Here is a 15,718-nt window from a genome sequence, read left to right as displayed (position 1 = left end):
GATTTTGTCTGCCTGGGGAGGCTTGTGGCAGCTGTGCCTCCCAGCTGGAGGTCCTGATGATTGTGCCCCAAAGTCTGGTTCCCACAGACCCGCCCTCCCTGGGGATCCAGCTGGAATCTCCCTTCGCTCCGGCCGTCACGGGGCATCATGGGGCGTGGTCCTAGCCATAGCGCTGGGTGAGTTCCGGGAAAGTGGGCACTTGGCTCCCAGCCTCGGTGGGTGATGGTACTGCAGGGCCAGGCTAGAGGCTGCTCTGTGTGCCAGGGGCGTCCTCACCAGCTGAGCTGCAGAGGCTGGGCCTGGGGAGGGGCTGCTTGTTGGCTGCAGTTCCCTCTCACCTGCTGGGGGCTGCTTGTTTTATTACCTGCTGAAAAGCATATGGTGAGGTCAGCCACACCTGTGATCCCAAAATCCTCCTTAAAGAAGGGCTTTTTCTCCAAACTGTTGGAGCGGCTCGGGAGCCCGGGACCTCTGCTCCTGGCCAGGCCTTCCGGGGGAGCCCTGGGGACTGGGCCCACCGGGGAATCAGCTTCTGTTGTGTGTGAAGATGAGGCCCCTGGTCATTCACGAAACTCATCCCTCTGAGGGCTTCTCTGGTGGCTCCGAACGTCAGGACTTGACCCTGAGCTGCAGGGGATGGCATAGTGCCAGGCAGAGCTCTGGGGAGCTTCAGGGGGTGTGGTGGGGGATACCCGCAGAGCGTGTAGAGGGACAGTGGGTGCTAAGAGATGCAGCTGGTCCAGGGGTTCCCAAGACACGCTGTGGGTAGCCCCGCCCCCTCAGCTGGCCCTGCCCCTCACCGGGCCCCGCCCCCACCTGGCCTCTTTCCCCAGGGGAAGGGGGTGGTGAGGGATTCTCTCTACTCTGGGAACCTGTTGTCCTGGCTGGCACTCTGTGTTTAAAAGATAAGACTTGAGTGTGCTAATTCACAGATTGAGTCCACGAAAATGAGAGAAAAGCTCTCTTGAGAAGGGCCGGGATCCGGGGTGCCTGTTCCGCGGAGGGCCGTTCCTGGGGGTATTGGGGGATTGGCCCAGGGAACATGGGAGCCTCCACGGTGCTGGCTGCTGCGTCCCCCGGCATCCACGCCAGGGGGCGGGCGCCTCCGCTTGGCGCCACTCCGGTGTCGCCGAGGGCGTGCGGTGGGAGCTGGACTGAAAGGAGAGGCCGGTGGGGCTGGGGTCGGTCTGGACGCGGCGTCCTAGCCCAACGCCGCCCTCCGTGTTGCAGCCCTTTGTGCTGACGTCGCCGGGCCAGAACCAGAACCCCGACAGGCAGCCCCACGACCTCAGCATCGACATCTACAGCCGGACGCTGTTCTGGACGTGCGAGGCCACCAACACCATCAACGTGCACCGGCTGAGCGGGGACGCCATGGGCGTGGTGCTGCGCGGGGACCGGGACAAGCCGAGGGCCCTCGCCGTCAACGCCGAGCGGGGGTGCGTGGCGCGGGCGCGGCTGGGGGGCGCGTGGCTGTGTCCCCCAGTCAGAAGTCCGCCAGGGCGGCTGGGACACACCGGCTTGTTCACAGCCTGGGGAGGCCTGAACAGAAGCGGGGTGCTGAGGGCGGTGGGCGCGGCGGGCTGGGGAGAGACACGGGGGTGTGAGTTCTGACTCAGGTCTTGTGCCGTCTGCATCAGACTTGAACGCAGAAATCCCTTTCTCGGCATAGCCCGTCTCCAAGTGGGGTCCCGCTCTGAGGTTCTGAGGTTTGCTTAGAATTGCATTTGGGGGGCCACACCCTTCACCAGTGCAGAGTGCGAGCTGCTAGCCCAGAGGGGAGCCCTGAGGACTAGCACGTTGGGACCAGTGACTTACCAAGCCCCCAGATGCTCACAGGGCCAGGGGCTGATCTTGCTGCCCCGGAGAAGGCGGCCCCGCCCCGACCGCAGCTCTGGCTCCCGCAGGTACCTGTACTTCACCAACATGCAGGAGCGCGCGGCCAAAATCGAGCGCGCGGCACTGGATGGCACCGAGCGGGAGGTCCTCTTCACCACCGGCCTCATTCGCCCCGTGGCCCTCACCGTGGACAACGCGCTGGGCAAGCTCTTCTGGGTGGACGCAGACCTGAAACGCATTGAAAGCTGTGACCTGTCAGGTGTGCTCCGGGCCCTCCCCGGGAATGGGGTCCTCGGTGGCCCCAGGCCTGACCTCCGGAGATGCCTGGGCCTCCTTGTTGGGGACAGCGCTGGCCGCTGGCACAACTGTCAGACCCCCTGGCAGCCCCTGGCAGCCCCTGTCCTCCCGGTCCAAGCGTGGGGGAGCAACCGCCACTCAGGGCCCCTATCCTGCTTGTAGGGGCCAACCGCCTGACCCTGCAGGATGCCAGCATCGTGCAGCCCGTGGGCCTGACCGTGCTGGGCAAGCACCTGTACTGGGTGGACCGCCAGCAGCAGATGATCGAGCGGGTGGAGAAGACCACTGGGGACCAGCGGACCCGGGTCCAGGGCCGCGTTGCCCACCTGACCGGCATCCACGCCGTGGAGGACGTCAGCCTGGAGGAGTTCTGTACGTGGGGCAGCAGCCGCGGGGGCCGGGGCGCTGGGGGTGGGCATCTGGGCAGAGCACAGTGACTCCTTAACCGGGCCCCTTAGGGAAGGGCCAGGCCAATGCGGGAGTCCCCCTGATCCCTCGGGGGCTCAGCTGAACACTGAACGTCACCCAAGGGGGCCAGTGCTGAGGTCAGGGAGGTGTGCAGCCCCCAGAGCCTCGTTGCTGTTTCTGCTGCTGTGGAGTAAACAGCACAACCCCGAGGCTTAGGACAGATGTGCAGAGGAGCAGGGCCTAGTTCCTGCTCCAGAGTCCTGGTGTCCCCCGCACTGTGCTCTTTGGGGCGGGGGGACTCTGGAAGGAGCGTTTCCTCCTCATCCGGTTGGGGGTGCTTACAGGACCGTGGCCGGTTGTCTCTCTGGTTCTCGGCCAGCACCACTCTCAGCTCCTGGAGGCCTGTGGGTCCCAGCCTGTGGCTCCACCGTCCAGCAGCCAATCCTGATCTCTCCGACGTGCCCTCCTACTGAGTGGAGACCCCACTCTCCTTTCTGGGGTCCGTGGTTAGAATGGCCCCACGTTAGACGGTGTCCCTCAGGTCCCCTCCCAGGCAGCTGATAAGCAGCCTGGATTACATCTGCAAAACCCCTTTTGCTGGGTCAGTAACAAAAGCACGATAGCCCAGCTCGTCCATTGTACGGGGGGTCAGGTTGGGAAGTCGGGGGGCACCTGAGGCTCTGCCTACCACAGGCTGGGGGCAGCCAAGGGCTGGGGGGAGAGGGACGACTGTGCCTGGGAGCACCTGTCCTCCTGCGTCGAGGTCTCAGTTCGCGCTTCAGCTGCGTGAGCAGGCCTTTCTCGGTCCCCCGCGCGGTCTGGGGTCTCAGCTCCTGTGTGTCATTTTCCTGCAGCTGCTTCTCAAATCACCGTGAGCAGGAGGCTTGGCGCAACCGTAAGGTGCTCGTGGCTCTCGGCCGTGAGCTGGAGTCAAGGAGTCTGCAGGGCTGTGCTCCCTCCAGGGGCGCGGGGGCCCAGGGTGGGCTCCGTTCTGGGCCCCTCTGCTTTCTGGCGCCGCTGCCATCCCACCGTCTCCCCGCGTCCTTTGGACACTTGTCGTTGGCTTTAGGACCCACTCAGAGAATCCAGAATGACTTCATCTCAAGATCCCTAACGTGATTACACTTGCAAAGACCCCTTTTTCCAGTTAAGGCCACATTCCCCAATTCCAGGCATCAGCATGTGGACACACGTGTTCTGGGGCCCCCCTCCGGCATGAGGGACAGACAGGCAGGCAGTGCAGTGACAGCTGTGGGCAGGGCGGGGTGTGACGTTGAGATGATCCCATCAGCGAGTTCAGCCTGTTTTCTCACGTGCCAAGTGCAGCGTCAGCGGAAACACCTGGAGGTTACCTGGGGCTTACGTCGGAGGTGCTTAGGGCCCAGCCCACAGGAGTCCACTCTGGCCTGGCCCTTGTTCCTGCCACCTCCGCCTCGGGGCAGCAGCCTGAGGTGGGAGGTAGAACCTGACCCGCTCCCTCTTTTGTCTCCATAGCGGCTCACCCCTGTGCCCGGGACAATGGTGGCTGCTCCCACATCTGCATCGCCAAGGGCGACGGGACACCCAGGTGCTCGTGCCCGGTCCACCTCGTGCTTCTGCAGAACCTGCTGACCTGCGGTGGTAGGTGTGCTCTCCGCACGGCCCGTCAGGCCCCTGGACAGGGACGTGATTCTCTGCCCGCCCGGCGTCCTTTCAGAGCCAGTGTCTGTGGCTTCCGGTCTCCAGAGCACCTTGCTCTGCGCTCGCACTGCCTTTCCTAGCGCAAACTGTCCCCTGTCTGGGGACTGTTCTCCGCGCCCGTGATGGTGTGAGAGCCACGTGCGTTTAGAACAGGTGTTGAGGTTCGGCTTCTCCTGGGCGAGTGACTGCCGTGTGCGCTCCCTTGCGATCCGTGACGTGAGGTCTTCAGCCTTTGTCTTAGGTGGTTTTGCCCAACTCCAGGCTGATGTCCTGTCCCTGTCGCTGTTCAGCTGGGTGTGAGTGCGGTTATGGGGGCACATGACGCCCAGACATCCAGAGGCTAACAGGCATCCTCGTGGGGGGAAATGAGCGCCCTCTTTAGTCAGGTGTCAGGTGTGATGGAGACACTTGTTCAGCGTTAGCAGGGGGTCTGGGCTGATGGCCCGGCAGCTCCCCCTGCAGGCCGCCTCGGTTACTTCTGGGGGGTGGCGCTGGTGGCTCTGGGATAGCGGGCAGCCCAGGCGAGGGGCTGCTCTGGCTTCTCTCTGCTGGTGCCCACGCTCCCGGCCCCCAGGACAATCCATTCCCCGGGGGAGCTGACTCCAAGGGATGGAACGGCCTCGCCATGTCACCTGTCGGGGGCGGCTTCAGAGGCCCAGCCCCTCGCCCTCCCAGCTCACGACCTCCTTCCCTGTGCGGTCCTCTGCCCCCACCTTTCCTCAGCAGCATGCCAGGTCCACTGCCAGCCCACCATGCCGTGGGTGTGCTAGCCGCCCCGCATCCTCCCCCTACTGCTCCCGCCAGCCACGTGTAGCACGCCTGGGTGCTGACTCCCTGCTTTCTGACACTCCCACTGGGAGCAGAAACGCTCTGGGGCAGTGGGGCTCCCCAGAGGCCTGTCCCAGCGTCCTTGGGGCGCATGTGAGACCAGGCCCAAAGGAGGGTGAGTGCCCCATTTCCAGCAGTCAGGACCAGGTTCCAGCCCCCGGGCTCCTGCTCTATTTGGGCTGGCGCCTGCCGCCTACAGCTCCGGTCCCCAACCTGCCCCTTTCCCTCCACGGTAGACAAGGCCCACAGATAAGCCTGCGCCTTCCTACAGCCGGCATTTGTTGCCCCACCTGCCCCCGGGCTGGGCGGGGGCGGGCAGTGGACAGGACGCTGGAGCCCGGGGATGCAGCACCCCGGCATTGGGGCGCTCCTGCTTTGAAGCCCAGACCAGCACCACCTAGTTTTGCTGGGAGGGGGCGGCCTGTGATGGGGTTGCGTCCTCCCCAGAGCCTCCCACGTGCTCGCCGGACCAGTTCGCCTGTGCCACGGGCGAGATCGACTGCATCCCCGGGGCCTGGCGCTGCGACGGTTTCCCGGAATGCGATGACCAGAGCGACGAGGAGGGCTGCCCCGTGTGCTCGGCCGCCCAGTTCCCCTGCGCGCGAGGCCAGTGCGTGGACCTGCGTCTGCGCTGCGACGGGGAGGCGGACTGCCAGGACCGCTCGGATGAGGCGGACTGCGACGGTGAGGCCTGGACCCGCCCCGGGACCAGCCCTGGCCGCGCCCCTTCGGCCTCGCCCCTGCCCGCACCTCCAGGGCCCGCCCCCTCTAGGCCACGCCCAGGACCCCTGGTGACCCCGCCCCCTAGGCCACGCCCCAGGTCTGCCCCAGGGCATGGCCTGGACCTGCCCCCTCTAGGCCACGCCCAGGGCCGCCCCTCATGGACCCGCCCCCCAGGCCACGCCCAGGGCCGCTCTTCGTAAGCCCGCCCCCTCTAGGCCACGCCCAGGACCACCCCTCCTGAGCCGCTCCTCCTGGGCCCGCCCCTCTAGACCACGCCCAGGGCCGCCCTCGTGACCCCGCCCCCTCTAGGCCACGCCCCAGACCCGCCCCCACCGCCCAGGGGGCCTTCTGGGCCTGGGGGAGGCCTTTGGCTGCCCGCCCGAAGCAGAAGTTGGGGTTTAGGCTCAGCCGGGGTACAAGGGCCTAGAGTCCGTGTAAAATCTTCGCCCAGCGAGGCAACCACCGGGCTTTTCTCGCCTGGGAAGGAAAGCTGGAGTTCAGGCCCTCGAGGAAAGCTGCCACCCGCCGGGCGGCGCGGCTGGGCGCGGGCGGTCCGTCTCGCTGCCTCCCCATGTCAGGGGCAGGCGTCCCCCGGGGCCAGGCGCGAGACCCGCTTCTCCAGGCCCTCTCACCCGCGGGGTCCTGCTTTAAACCCTGACGGCGGCACCGCTCGGGCCCCTCTGAGTCTTCCTTTCCTCAGCCGCCTGCTGGGTGGCTCCGCTGCCTGTCAGCACTGGCCCCGGCTGCCCCGAGCCCCTCTTGCTCTTCCCTCACCGCTGCCCGGTCCGGTCCTCGGACAGTTCCCGGGCCATGGAGTTACCATCCACCGTCCCGCTGGGTGGCCTGCAGCCGTTTCTGGAAGATGGATGCTCAGGGCTTGTTCCCCTGCTCGCTCTGTGAAGTCACAGCTGCTAAGTATCTGCAGCTCACACACTCGGAATTAGGTGGTGGCCGGAGACCAAGGACTGGCAAACCGCAGCCTGAGGGCCACAGCAGCAGCCGCCAGCTTTTGTAGCTTCATGGCCGCGCAGCCCCACTCAGCTTCCTGCTGCCTGTGGCGGCCTCTGCTCAGACAGCAGAGTTAGTTAAGCAACTGTCGCAGAAACCTGCACCCCCAGAGCCCGTGTGCCTGCTCTCTCCTGCTTTACAGGAACCCTGCTGAGCCCGCCACTTGTCTTGGCCTCAGCACTCATTATTTTAACCACCTCTGAGGGGGGCAGGAGGCCCAATTGGAAGCCTCCTCTCCCCCTGGCTTCCCCAGAGCCCATTGCGGGCTCTGGGCTCCACCCTCCCAGAAGCTTCCAGCAGGTCTGTTCAGTTTCTACCAGGTTTTCCCACCACTGCAGGGACAGGTCCCTTTGTCTCTGGTCCCCAGAGCAGGGCACCCGTGGCAGGACTGGCATGGGTCTAGAAAGCGAGTAAGCTCTAGGCGTTGAACCCCGCAGGCAGCCGCCTCTGGGTGGGAATGTAGCTGTAAGCATTGGAGGAGTGAGATGTCAGCAGCAGCCGCCACCCGGCCCTTCCTTTCCTTCTACCCAAAAGGTGGCACCTGTGTTGGTCTCTGGCATGGGCTGCCACTGCCTTCCTGGTTGAACTCTGCTCCCCTCTGCCCTCAGAGCGCCGCCTCGCCCACTTTCCACAACGGGGTGTGGGAGTTGGGGTTGGCTCTCCCCTGCCTCTGTAGCCTGGGGGAGCGCTCTTCCCATCAGCTGTATCCACCACTGCAGTCTGGGAACAGGGACATGGAGGGTGACAGTGGATTAGGGGTGCCCACACCCCGATCGGATGTTCAGAAGGGTCCCATTTGTCCACTCTGCATTTGGAAGTCAGACCTCTGTTGTGGGATCTTGGGTAGCGGGGTAGGGGCCCTGGTCCACACGTGCTCCCTGCCACGTTGGACCCTTCAACCTCTCTGAATGCAACGCCCCGCCCCCAGCCATCTGCCTGCCCAACCAGTTCCGCTGTGCCAGCGGCCAGTGTGTCCTCATCAAGCAGCAGTGCGATGCCTTCCCTGACTGCATGGACGGCTCTGACGAACTCATGTGTGGTGAGGCCATTTTTTGGGGACTGGGGAGGTGGGGGGAGGCAGGGAAGCCCTCCTGGAGGTGGAGGCAGCTGTGAGGCTGAGCTGGGAAGGGGAGGGGGAGACTTAAGCCATGGGGCATCCTGGCTGGGACAGAAGCATAGAGGCAGGCTGAAGGGAGTGGGGCTGGCAGGTCAACCTGGTTGTCCAGTGGCTGCATCTGCCCGGGGCCTCACCCAGCAGCTTCTTTCAGGATGACTCCTGAAGGCTGTGGGGGGAGTCCATTCCCAGGCATCCTGCTGTCTGGCTGAAAAGATATGATGTGTGTGCAGGCAACACACACACATGTGCACACACAGTGCCACAGTCCCCCAAGGGACACAGGCAAGGAGACTGGCCAGAGGCTGTGAGGCCAGGGCAGTCAGGCCAGGGCAGTCTGGGAAGGCTTCCTGCAGGTGGTGGCTCTTGAAAGGTTGTCCCTGATTCAAACAGGACAGGGGTTGGAATCCCTGACAGGACGTAGGGCTGTGTCTGCCTGTCTGGACATGGTCACTCTGTTTACTGCAGAGGGCTCCTCTGCTGGGCATGTGTCCACTCCCACAGCGCCTGCCCTCGGCTTTCAGAGTGACTGTGAGCCCAGTAGCCGGGGATGTTCATCCATCGTCCAGCCGGCAGTTCCCTGCCTTGGGGTGTTTGGCTGGCAGGAGGGGACCACCAGATGGGAGAGGGGGTGCTCTTTCATTCCTGGGACACACTCTCCAAGGCCCTGTGGCTTTGACAGTGGTGGGAACCTGAGGAGCGCCCCACCCGGCCGGTGGCCCCAAGCCAGGCCACGCGGCGGCCCCCTGGGTGCACGGGACAGCACCTGCCTGAGCCGCTCCTGGCTTTTTTCTGCCTGAGTCCCCAAGGCCTGGCCCTGCCACTTGCTGCTGCTCATGTGGTGGCCCCACTTTGAGCCCTTCAGGGGTCCTGGCCTCTGCCACAGGCAGACAGGGGCCTGGTAGAGGCCTGTACCCCCACGTGTCCAGTCTGCCCAGCCCCTGTATGGGGGCAGAGTCTACTGCACGTTGGGCTCTGAAACCCCATCTACCTGCCTGGCCCGGGGCCCGGAGTCACTCCTTGTGCCAGCTCCAGGCCCCCGACCCTGCTCAGGGGGTCGGCGGGGGGTTACTCGGGCTTGAGAGCCCCGGACACAAGGAGATGAATGTGGGGCTGCTGTGGGGGCGTCCCTGCCGAGGGGCCATCGGGCAGTAGACGGGGCTGAGCCAGGCAGAGGAGCGGGCGCCGCAGCCCAGCATGCCCTGCTTCCGCCCCCGTCAGCGGGCTCCATTTGGGCAGAACCAGCCCCTGCAGGGTGGAGGGACGGTCCCACCGGGGGGCTGCCCTTCGCCTTGACGTCAACCATGGCTTCCCCGGCCCTGCAGAAATCACCAAGCCGCCCTCGGACGACTTGCCGGTGCACAGCAGCGCCATCGGGCCGGTCGTCGGCATCATCCTGTCGCTCTTTGTCATGGGCGGCGTCTACTTCGTCTGCCAGCGCGTGGTGTGTCAGCGCTACTCGGGGGCCAGCGGGCCCTTCCCGCACGAGTATGTCAGCGGGACCCCCCACGTGCCCCTCAACTTCATAGCCCCTGGCGGCGCTCAGCACGGTCCCTTCACAGGTGAGGAGCCGCAGCCGCGCAAAGGCCCCGGGCGGAGGTGCGGGGCGCGGGCCTGGGCGGTGGCCAGTGGATGGGCCGCCTGGGACCGGCCGCCTCCTTGTCGGTGCACTCGGCAAACGTGGCCAGCGGATCACAGCACCAGGGTTTCCCTCTGAGCCTGCCCTGGGCCTCAGAGTCCTGCGTGCGGAGGCCACACAGCCCCACCTGTGCTTTCCTCGCGAGGTCCGGGGACGGCCCTTTCAGCCGGACCCGCGGTTTTCCTGGGAATGGACGTGGGGCTGCGGCTGAGCGCTGCTGGGCAGACGGCAGCTCTGTCCCTAGCGCAGCCCGGACTGTGGCTGGGCAGTTGCGATTCCTGTGGGGTGGCCTGCCAGGAGCAGCGGCCCCCACGGCACATGTGTGGGTGCCCGGGCCATGTCAGCAGCTGAGCCACGTCGCAGGGTACCGAGAAGACAGGGCTGTGGGCGCTGAGCCTCAGGAGGGTCCCTGGGTTATGATGCCCGCACACCTCTGGGCCCCCTTGGGGATCCCCCGCCCCCCTGCCAACAGCAGCCCTGTGGGGACCCTGATGTCTGTGTAGACGTGACCTGCTTCCCCTTGGGGGAGTGGGGAGGTCAGGGGTTTCCGGGGAGCTGAGGGGGTGGTGTTTCGCTCTCACAGCAGATCCAGCAGCTGAAACGCCCACTTGACACCTGAGACACACCCGAGGGTGGGCAGGGGTCTCCGGGCTCCGCCTCCTGTGGGGCTCGCCCTCTCGGGCGGCAGGAGCCTAGGGGTCACCCCAGGCCTGGGGGTCCTCACCTCCCGCCCCTCCCCGGCAGGCATCTCGTGCAGCAAGTCCATGATGAGCTCCGTGAGCCTGATGGGGGGCCGGGGCGGGGTGCCCCTCTACGACCGGAACCACGTGACGGGGGCCTCCTCCAGCAGCTCGTCCAGCACCAAGGCCACGCTGTACCCGCCGGTGAGTGGGGGGGAGCGGCCTGGGACCTGCAGAGTCGGCCGCCGCGGCGCGTCGGCCCAGGCGTCCATTTTCTCTGTCACGGTGTCTGAAAACCGTGCTCCTCGCGAGTGTTTACTGTGGACAGTCTGGAAACCCCATAAAACCTCAAGGGTGGAGGGCGCGCCCCGCCCCACCTCCCAGCGTGGGTGCGCGTGTCCAGTGGTGGTCTCAGCAGCGCCCATCTGCACGGGGTGCTCAGCCCCCGCCTGTGGGTCCCGCCAGCACACCAGAGCACCCCTCTTCCCACCAAGACCTGCCGGGAGGACGGGCTCTTGGGTGACTTCCACGGCCAGAGCGCTCCCTGGAGCCTCTGGCAGCCCGAGTGGGGTGACGGGCTCGTTCTAACTGAGCCCCAGGCTGGAGTGAGAGTATGGGGGCGAAGCCTGCGCCCTGGCATCCGACTCTGCTGCAGGAGCTTGCGGGGGCCTCCGCACGGCAGGCTGGGGAGATACCCCACCTCCGGGAGTGTAGCCTCCGGCAGGGGTGAGCTTGCTGCCCCCCGGGAGTCTGTGTCTGAGTCTGAGAGCAGCCGTGACGGACTTCATGCTTCACCCCCCAGCTGCCTGCCGTCGGCACGTCCCTGAGCCCAGGCGGCCCCTCAGCTTCCTCTGGCTTCCAGCGAGCCCCGCCCCGCGCGCCGGGCCCTCCGCCCTCCGGGTGTCCACCGTGGGGTGGTGTCCCCTTATCGCGCAGGCCCTGGAGGAGCAGGCCACAGAGGGCATTATCGCCCGCTCGCAGGGCGTCACCGCGTCTGTGGGAGGCTGCGGGGGCTGACGGTGGGGTCCAGAGCCCGGCTTCCTGTCCCCCCGCCTTGACCCGCCAGGCCACGCCGCCCCCAGCACAGCACCTGTGGCCCCCCACACACCCCAGGAGGCTCAGGACCCCCTTCCCTGCGCCCGTGTGCCCCTGAGGGCTGGGGCTCTTCCCAGACAGCTGGAGTGGCGCCCGCCAGGCAGCCGTTGCGCGTACCACACGTGTGCCCAGGGGCCTCCGCGTATGCCCAGGGGGTGCAGTCATCGCTGCGGCTAATTTTAGAACATTTTCCTCATGTCCCCCAAACCTCCGCGGAGCCGCTGTTTTTAAGTTACCTAAAAGACTGTGTCCATAACATACGTTCCCGCTCCGATTTCAAGAGGCTCCAGAGAACGTGCAGCGAAGAGGCCGCCACCCACGTCAACAGGACCCCCAGGCGCTCCTGGGAGCTGCTTGTGCGTCGCTGGGGCTGTCCCTTGGCGGCCACAGGCCCGCGGCCCCCGCTCTCCCGGCAAGCACAGGGGCCCCCTTAACGGGGCACCAGCCGTTCCTGTGTCCTGCCAGGCCCAGCGGTGGCCGCTGACCGCGCCTCGCCCCTGACAAGCAAAAGCTGGGTCTCTGAGCTCTTCTGCTGCAGCCAGTGGACTCAGGGGGCGCAAGGGATGCGGATGAGGGGCGAGGTGGACGAGCGAGAGGTGTGGCGCCTGGAATGATGGAGGACACGGGGCGTGAACGCTGCAAGGCACGTGAATTCTGTGACGGGGCTGCTGTGCCGTGTGGATGGCGTGACGTGGGGGTGCCGTGTGCCACGTTAACCTGGCCTGAGGCGGAGGCCTCCTGTCACCCCGTTTTATTGTCAAGGAGCCACAATTGGGTGTGGCCCCCTCGTTGGTAGGCAGTGGGGTCCCCTGGGCCTCACCTTGCCTCGCCCCTTCCCCGGGTTGGTTGTGCTTGGGGGGCTGCCTCGCCCCCTCCTGTGGCCATTCTGCTGGCAGGAGCAGTGCTGCCTGCGGCGCCCCCGTGCCCCCGGCTGCCGTCCTGCCCGCCCGGGACAGTCCTCTTCCACCGGCGGCCCCACCCCGATGGCCCGTCTTCCACGTGCCCCCCTTGGGTCTAGGTCGCGGCAAAAACGGCGTCTGGGGACATCCCCCATCGTGCTTGTATTTCTCTTCCCACAGGTGGCAGCGGCCCGGGGTGGCGTTTCTCGGGAGGGGCCCCCTAGGTCCTGTGGTTGGTGTTTCTCTTTCTTGAAAGGCTTCCACACAGAGATGTAGATAAATCTAGAGACCAGCCCTTTGCCGGCACCGGTGTTGAGACATTTCCCCCCCCAGGTCTTTGTCCCCTGCCTGGGGGCGTGGGGTGTTGGGCCAGCGGGACGGGAAGGGCTGTGCTCAGAGAGGCTTCCTCGCGGGTGATGTGAGCCCACCCAGGGGCCAGCTCTGTCCCCCCACAGCTGCAGGGACCCGCATGCTCCTGGCGGGCAGGGCAGGGCTGGGGGGCGCAGGCCTGGGTGGTCCCTGGGCCCCAGGTCCTCGTCCGTCCCCCTCTGGGGCGTCCTGCGCTGGTGGGGCGTCGGCCCGTGGAGGTGTGTGTCGGCCCCCACAGCTTTGGGGCGACACCGTCCCACTTGCTGTGACGGCTGTGAGGGCCACCCCCTTGCTGTGACGGCGGTGAGGGCCACCTCCTTGGGGTGGTGCCCTGTGTGTCCTTGAGCTCGGGCGGGGAACAGGGCTGCCCGGCGGGGTGTGAGGAGTGCGCGAGGGAGTTAGGACTTCGCCCCGCGCGGGAGGAGCTGGCATGTCACGGTCCAAAGGGCCACGGGCGCCATCCCAGAGCAGCCTGCGAGGCTCCAGGCGGACAGGTCCGGGCCTGCAGGGACAGCGCCCGCTCTGGGTGGGGCCGCCCGTGAGTCCAGGCCGGGCGTCTGGGCACAGCCCTGGGTGGCCTGGGGTCACAGCCGGTCAGCAGGCAGGTCCTTGGGACCCTGGCAGGAACCCCCCACGGCCTGCAGGGCGTGACAGCTGCTGCTTCCCACCATGGACAAGGGGACGGTGGGGTGTGGGGCCCCCTTAGCCCAGTGGACACCCCTGCCGGGCAGGGAGGGGTGGCAGGGGCACAGCCCGTCGGCCTGACTTTGCTTGGCTTTCCGCAGATCCTGAACCCGCCGCCATCCCCCGCCACCGACCCCTCCTGTTACAACGTGGACAAGTTCTACTCCTCAAACATTCCCGCCCCGGCCAGACCCCACAGGTATGGAATCCCCGTCTCAGTCCCCATCTGGCCTCCAGGGCGGCCTGCCCCGCTGTCTGAGAGAGGAAGCCCGGGGTGGGGGGGGCCTGGCGCTGGTGCCAGGCGCTGGCCCAGCCCTGCCTGCCATGCTCGCCTGCCTGGCCATGGGGCTGCCTCCCCGAGCAGCACACCCAGCCTGCCCGTGGGGCTCAGCAGCCAGCCGGACCCCGCCTTCTGGGCAGGCTCGGGAGCCGTCCGCGGGTGGTTTTGTAAGCTGGGACGTGCTCAGGCACATGCGGCCTTAAACGCTACCATCGCGAGCTTCCTGCCCAGGCTTAGCCAGGCCCCGTCCGCCCACAGGTCAGTTCTGGGGAGCGGCAAGCAACCCCTCTCCCGCTCTCTGGGGAGACTGGAGTCCACCCAGGGGACCCACCGTTGGCTGTGAGACCCTGGCCAAGACGATCTCTCGCTCCTCGGGTCTCTTAAGGAGCACATCCAAACCCCGTGAGCGCTGGTCCATGCTTAGGGGGCATCCCGTCTGAGCCTGGGCCCACGCCGGCTCAGCACACCCCCACCAGTTACTGTCCATGCTGGGAGCGGGGGTCTCACTGGGGGGACACTTGAGAATGTAGAGAAGTAGGGCCCCAGTGTCCCAGTCAGAAGCTGGGGTGGCCCACCAGCCCGCGGCCTCAGCCAATAGCCCCTCACAGGTGCACGGCCTGGGCCCTGCCTCCCGCCCCGGGGATGCCAGAGCTGGGGCGGTCCTCAGGGCCTGGCTCCGAGCCTCGCGTGGAGGAGCCGCCATCTGGTGGCCGCTTCCCAGAACTCCGGGCTCAGGGGCTGCAGGGGAGGGGGGGTGTTGGGGAGGGGTGGGGAGCTCTGCACCCTCTGGAGAGGCTCACCTCTTTACTGCGCTGCTGCCCTGGGAGACTGCCGTGCTCCCGAGCTGCTGTCCGGGGCTGGAGCAGGCAGGCTCCTCAGGCTCTGCTCCACCCCGGCTCGTTCCTTCCGTCTGCAGGGGCCCATTCTTGCTCCCAGGCCCCTGGGGTGTGTCCTTGGCCTCTCTCTGCCCCCTGGTACTGGTTCCGCCTGCCCACCCGTGCTGACCCAGCCGGGGCCCTGAACACGCCCTATCCTGAGCTCCCAGAGGGGATCCTGGAGAAACTTCCGGGTCAGGTTGCGTTAGCTCCAATGGGGCCCTTTGGGCCCCGGCACTTGTGATGATGTGATGAGGAGTCACTGTCCAGCACTGTCCAGCACTGTCCAGCACTGTCTGGCACTGCGGGGTGTTGGGCGCTGCTTCTAGCACTTCCTCTGCGGGATCTCACTGGATGCCCGTAAGTCCTTGGGCACAGGGCACCCATTTCATTGCCTCCATTTGACCAGCGAGACGGGAGCCCAGTGAGGCTCAGTAAGTGGCCCAAGTCGACCAGATCGGCCAGAGGCCCCCTGGCCCGGGATCGCAGTGCTGGCCGGGGCCTGGGCTTCTCGGCCCTGCATCCACCCATGTTAGAGGCCGGACTGGCGGGACTGGCCCTCGGGGCCACTCGACTGGGGGCCTCCCACCCCGAGTCAGGGCGGGCCTGCTCTTCCGCACTAGGGCTTGCTCACGGTCCCACCCCTCCTCGCGCCCACTGCCCCGAACTGAGGTCCTCTCCGCTCTCCACACCTCAGGCCCTACATCCTCCGAGGCGCAGCGCCCCCAACCACGCCCTGCAGCACGGACGTGGGCGACAGCGACTACAGCGCCAGCCGCTGGAAGGCCAGCAAGTACTACCTGGACTTGAACTCCGACTCGGACCCCTACCCGCCCCCGCCCACGCCCCACAGCCAGTACCTGTCGGCCGAGGACAGCTGCCCCCCGTCGCCCGCCACGGAGAGGAGCTACTTCCACCTCTTCCCGCCCCCGCCGTCCCCCTGCACGGACTCGTCCTGACCTCGCCGGGCCTCCCGGCCTCTGCGCCCCTGTAAATAGTTTTAAATATGAACAAAGAAAAAAATATATTTTATGATTTAAAAAATAAATAGAGTTGGGATTTTAAAACCATGAGGAATGTGAACAGTCGCGGGGTGGGCGGGGCCGGGGAAACTTTGTATAGGAGAAAATATTTATAAACTTAATTTTTGTAAACGTCACTGCCGTTCCTGCGTGCCCTGCGTGCGTCCGAGCCGCGTGCCCCAGGCGCGGCCCTCGGGCACTGTCGGAGCTGGCGCCAGCCCGCCGGGTGCCGCCGGATGTCACCCCCTCGCTGGGCCTGGCCGCGCCCTCCTCAAGGT

At 66.2% G+C, this 15,718-nt stretch overlaps 1 protein-coding gene across 1 annotated transcript in view; it reads left to right on the top strand.

The window, feature by feature from the left end:
• The window catches only part of LRP5 (LDL receptor related protein 5), a gene marked incomplete at both ends in the record, with an annotated part of 73,873 nt that extends 58,496 nt beyond the window's left edge, over positions 1 to 15,377 (top strand). Inside the window, 10 exons of the mRNA XM_084243271.1 lie at positions 1,231 to 1,439; positions 1,908 to 2,098; positions 2,299 to 2,508; positions 4,039 to 4,164; positions 5,500 to 5,736; positions 7,712 to 7,822; positions 9,223 to 9,459; positions 10,281 to 10,420; positions 13,365 to 13,462; positions 15,116 to 15,377. Of these exons, the coding sequence (XP_084099397.1) occupies positions 1,231 to 1,439; positions 1,908 to 2,098; positions 2,299 to 2,508; positions 4,039 to 4,164; positions 5,500 to 5,736; positions 7,712 to 7,822; positions 9,223 to 9,459; positions 10,281 to 10,420; positions 13,365 to 13,462; positions 15,116 to 15,377 (1,821 nt within the window). The remainder of the gene's footprint in view (positions 1 to 1,230; positions 1,440 to 1,907; positions 2,099 to 2,298; positions 2,509 to 4,038; positions 4,165 to 5,499; positions 5,737 to 7,711; positions 7,823 to 9,222; positions 9,460 to 10,280; positions 10,421 to 13,364; positions 13,463 to 15,115) is intronic.
• Positions 15,378 to 15,718: the final 341 nt, after the last annotated feature.

The sequence above is a fragment of the Talpa europaea genome (genome assembly GCF_964194135.1).
Source record: "Talpa europaea genome assembly, chromosome: 1".
NCBI classification, from domain to species: Eukaryota; Metazoa; Chordata; class Mammalia; order Eulipotyphla; family Talpidae; genus Talpa; species Talpa europaea.
This window is presented reverse-complemented; position numbering and strand designations above follow the sequence as displayed.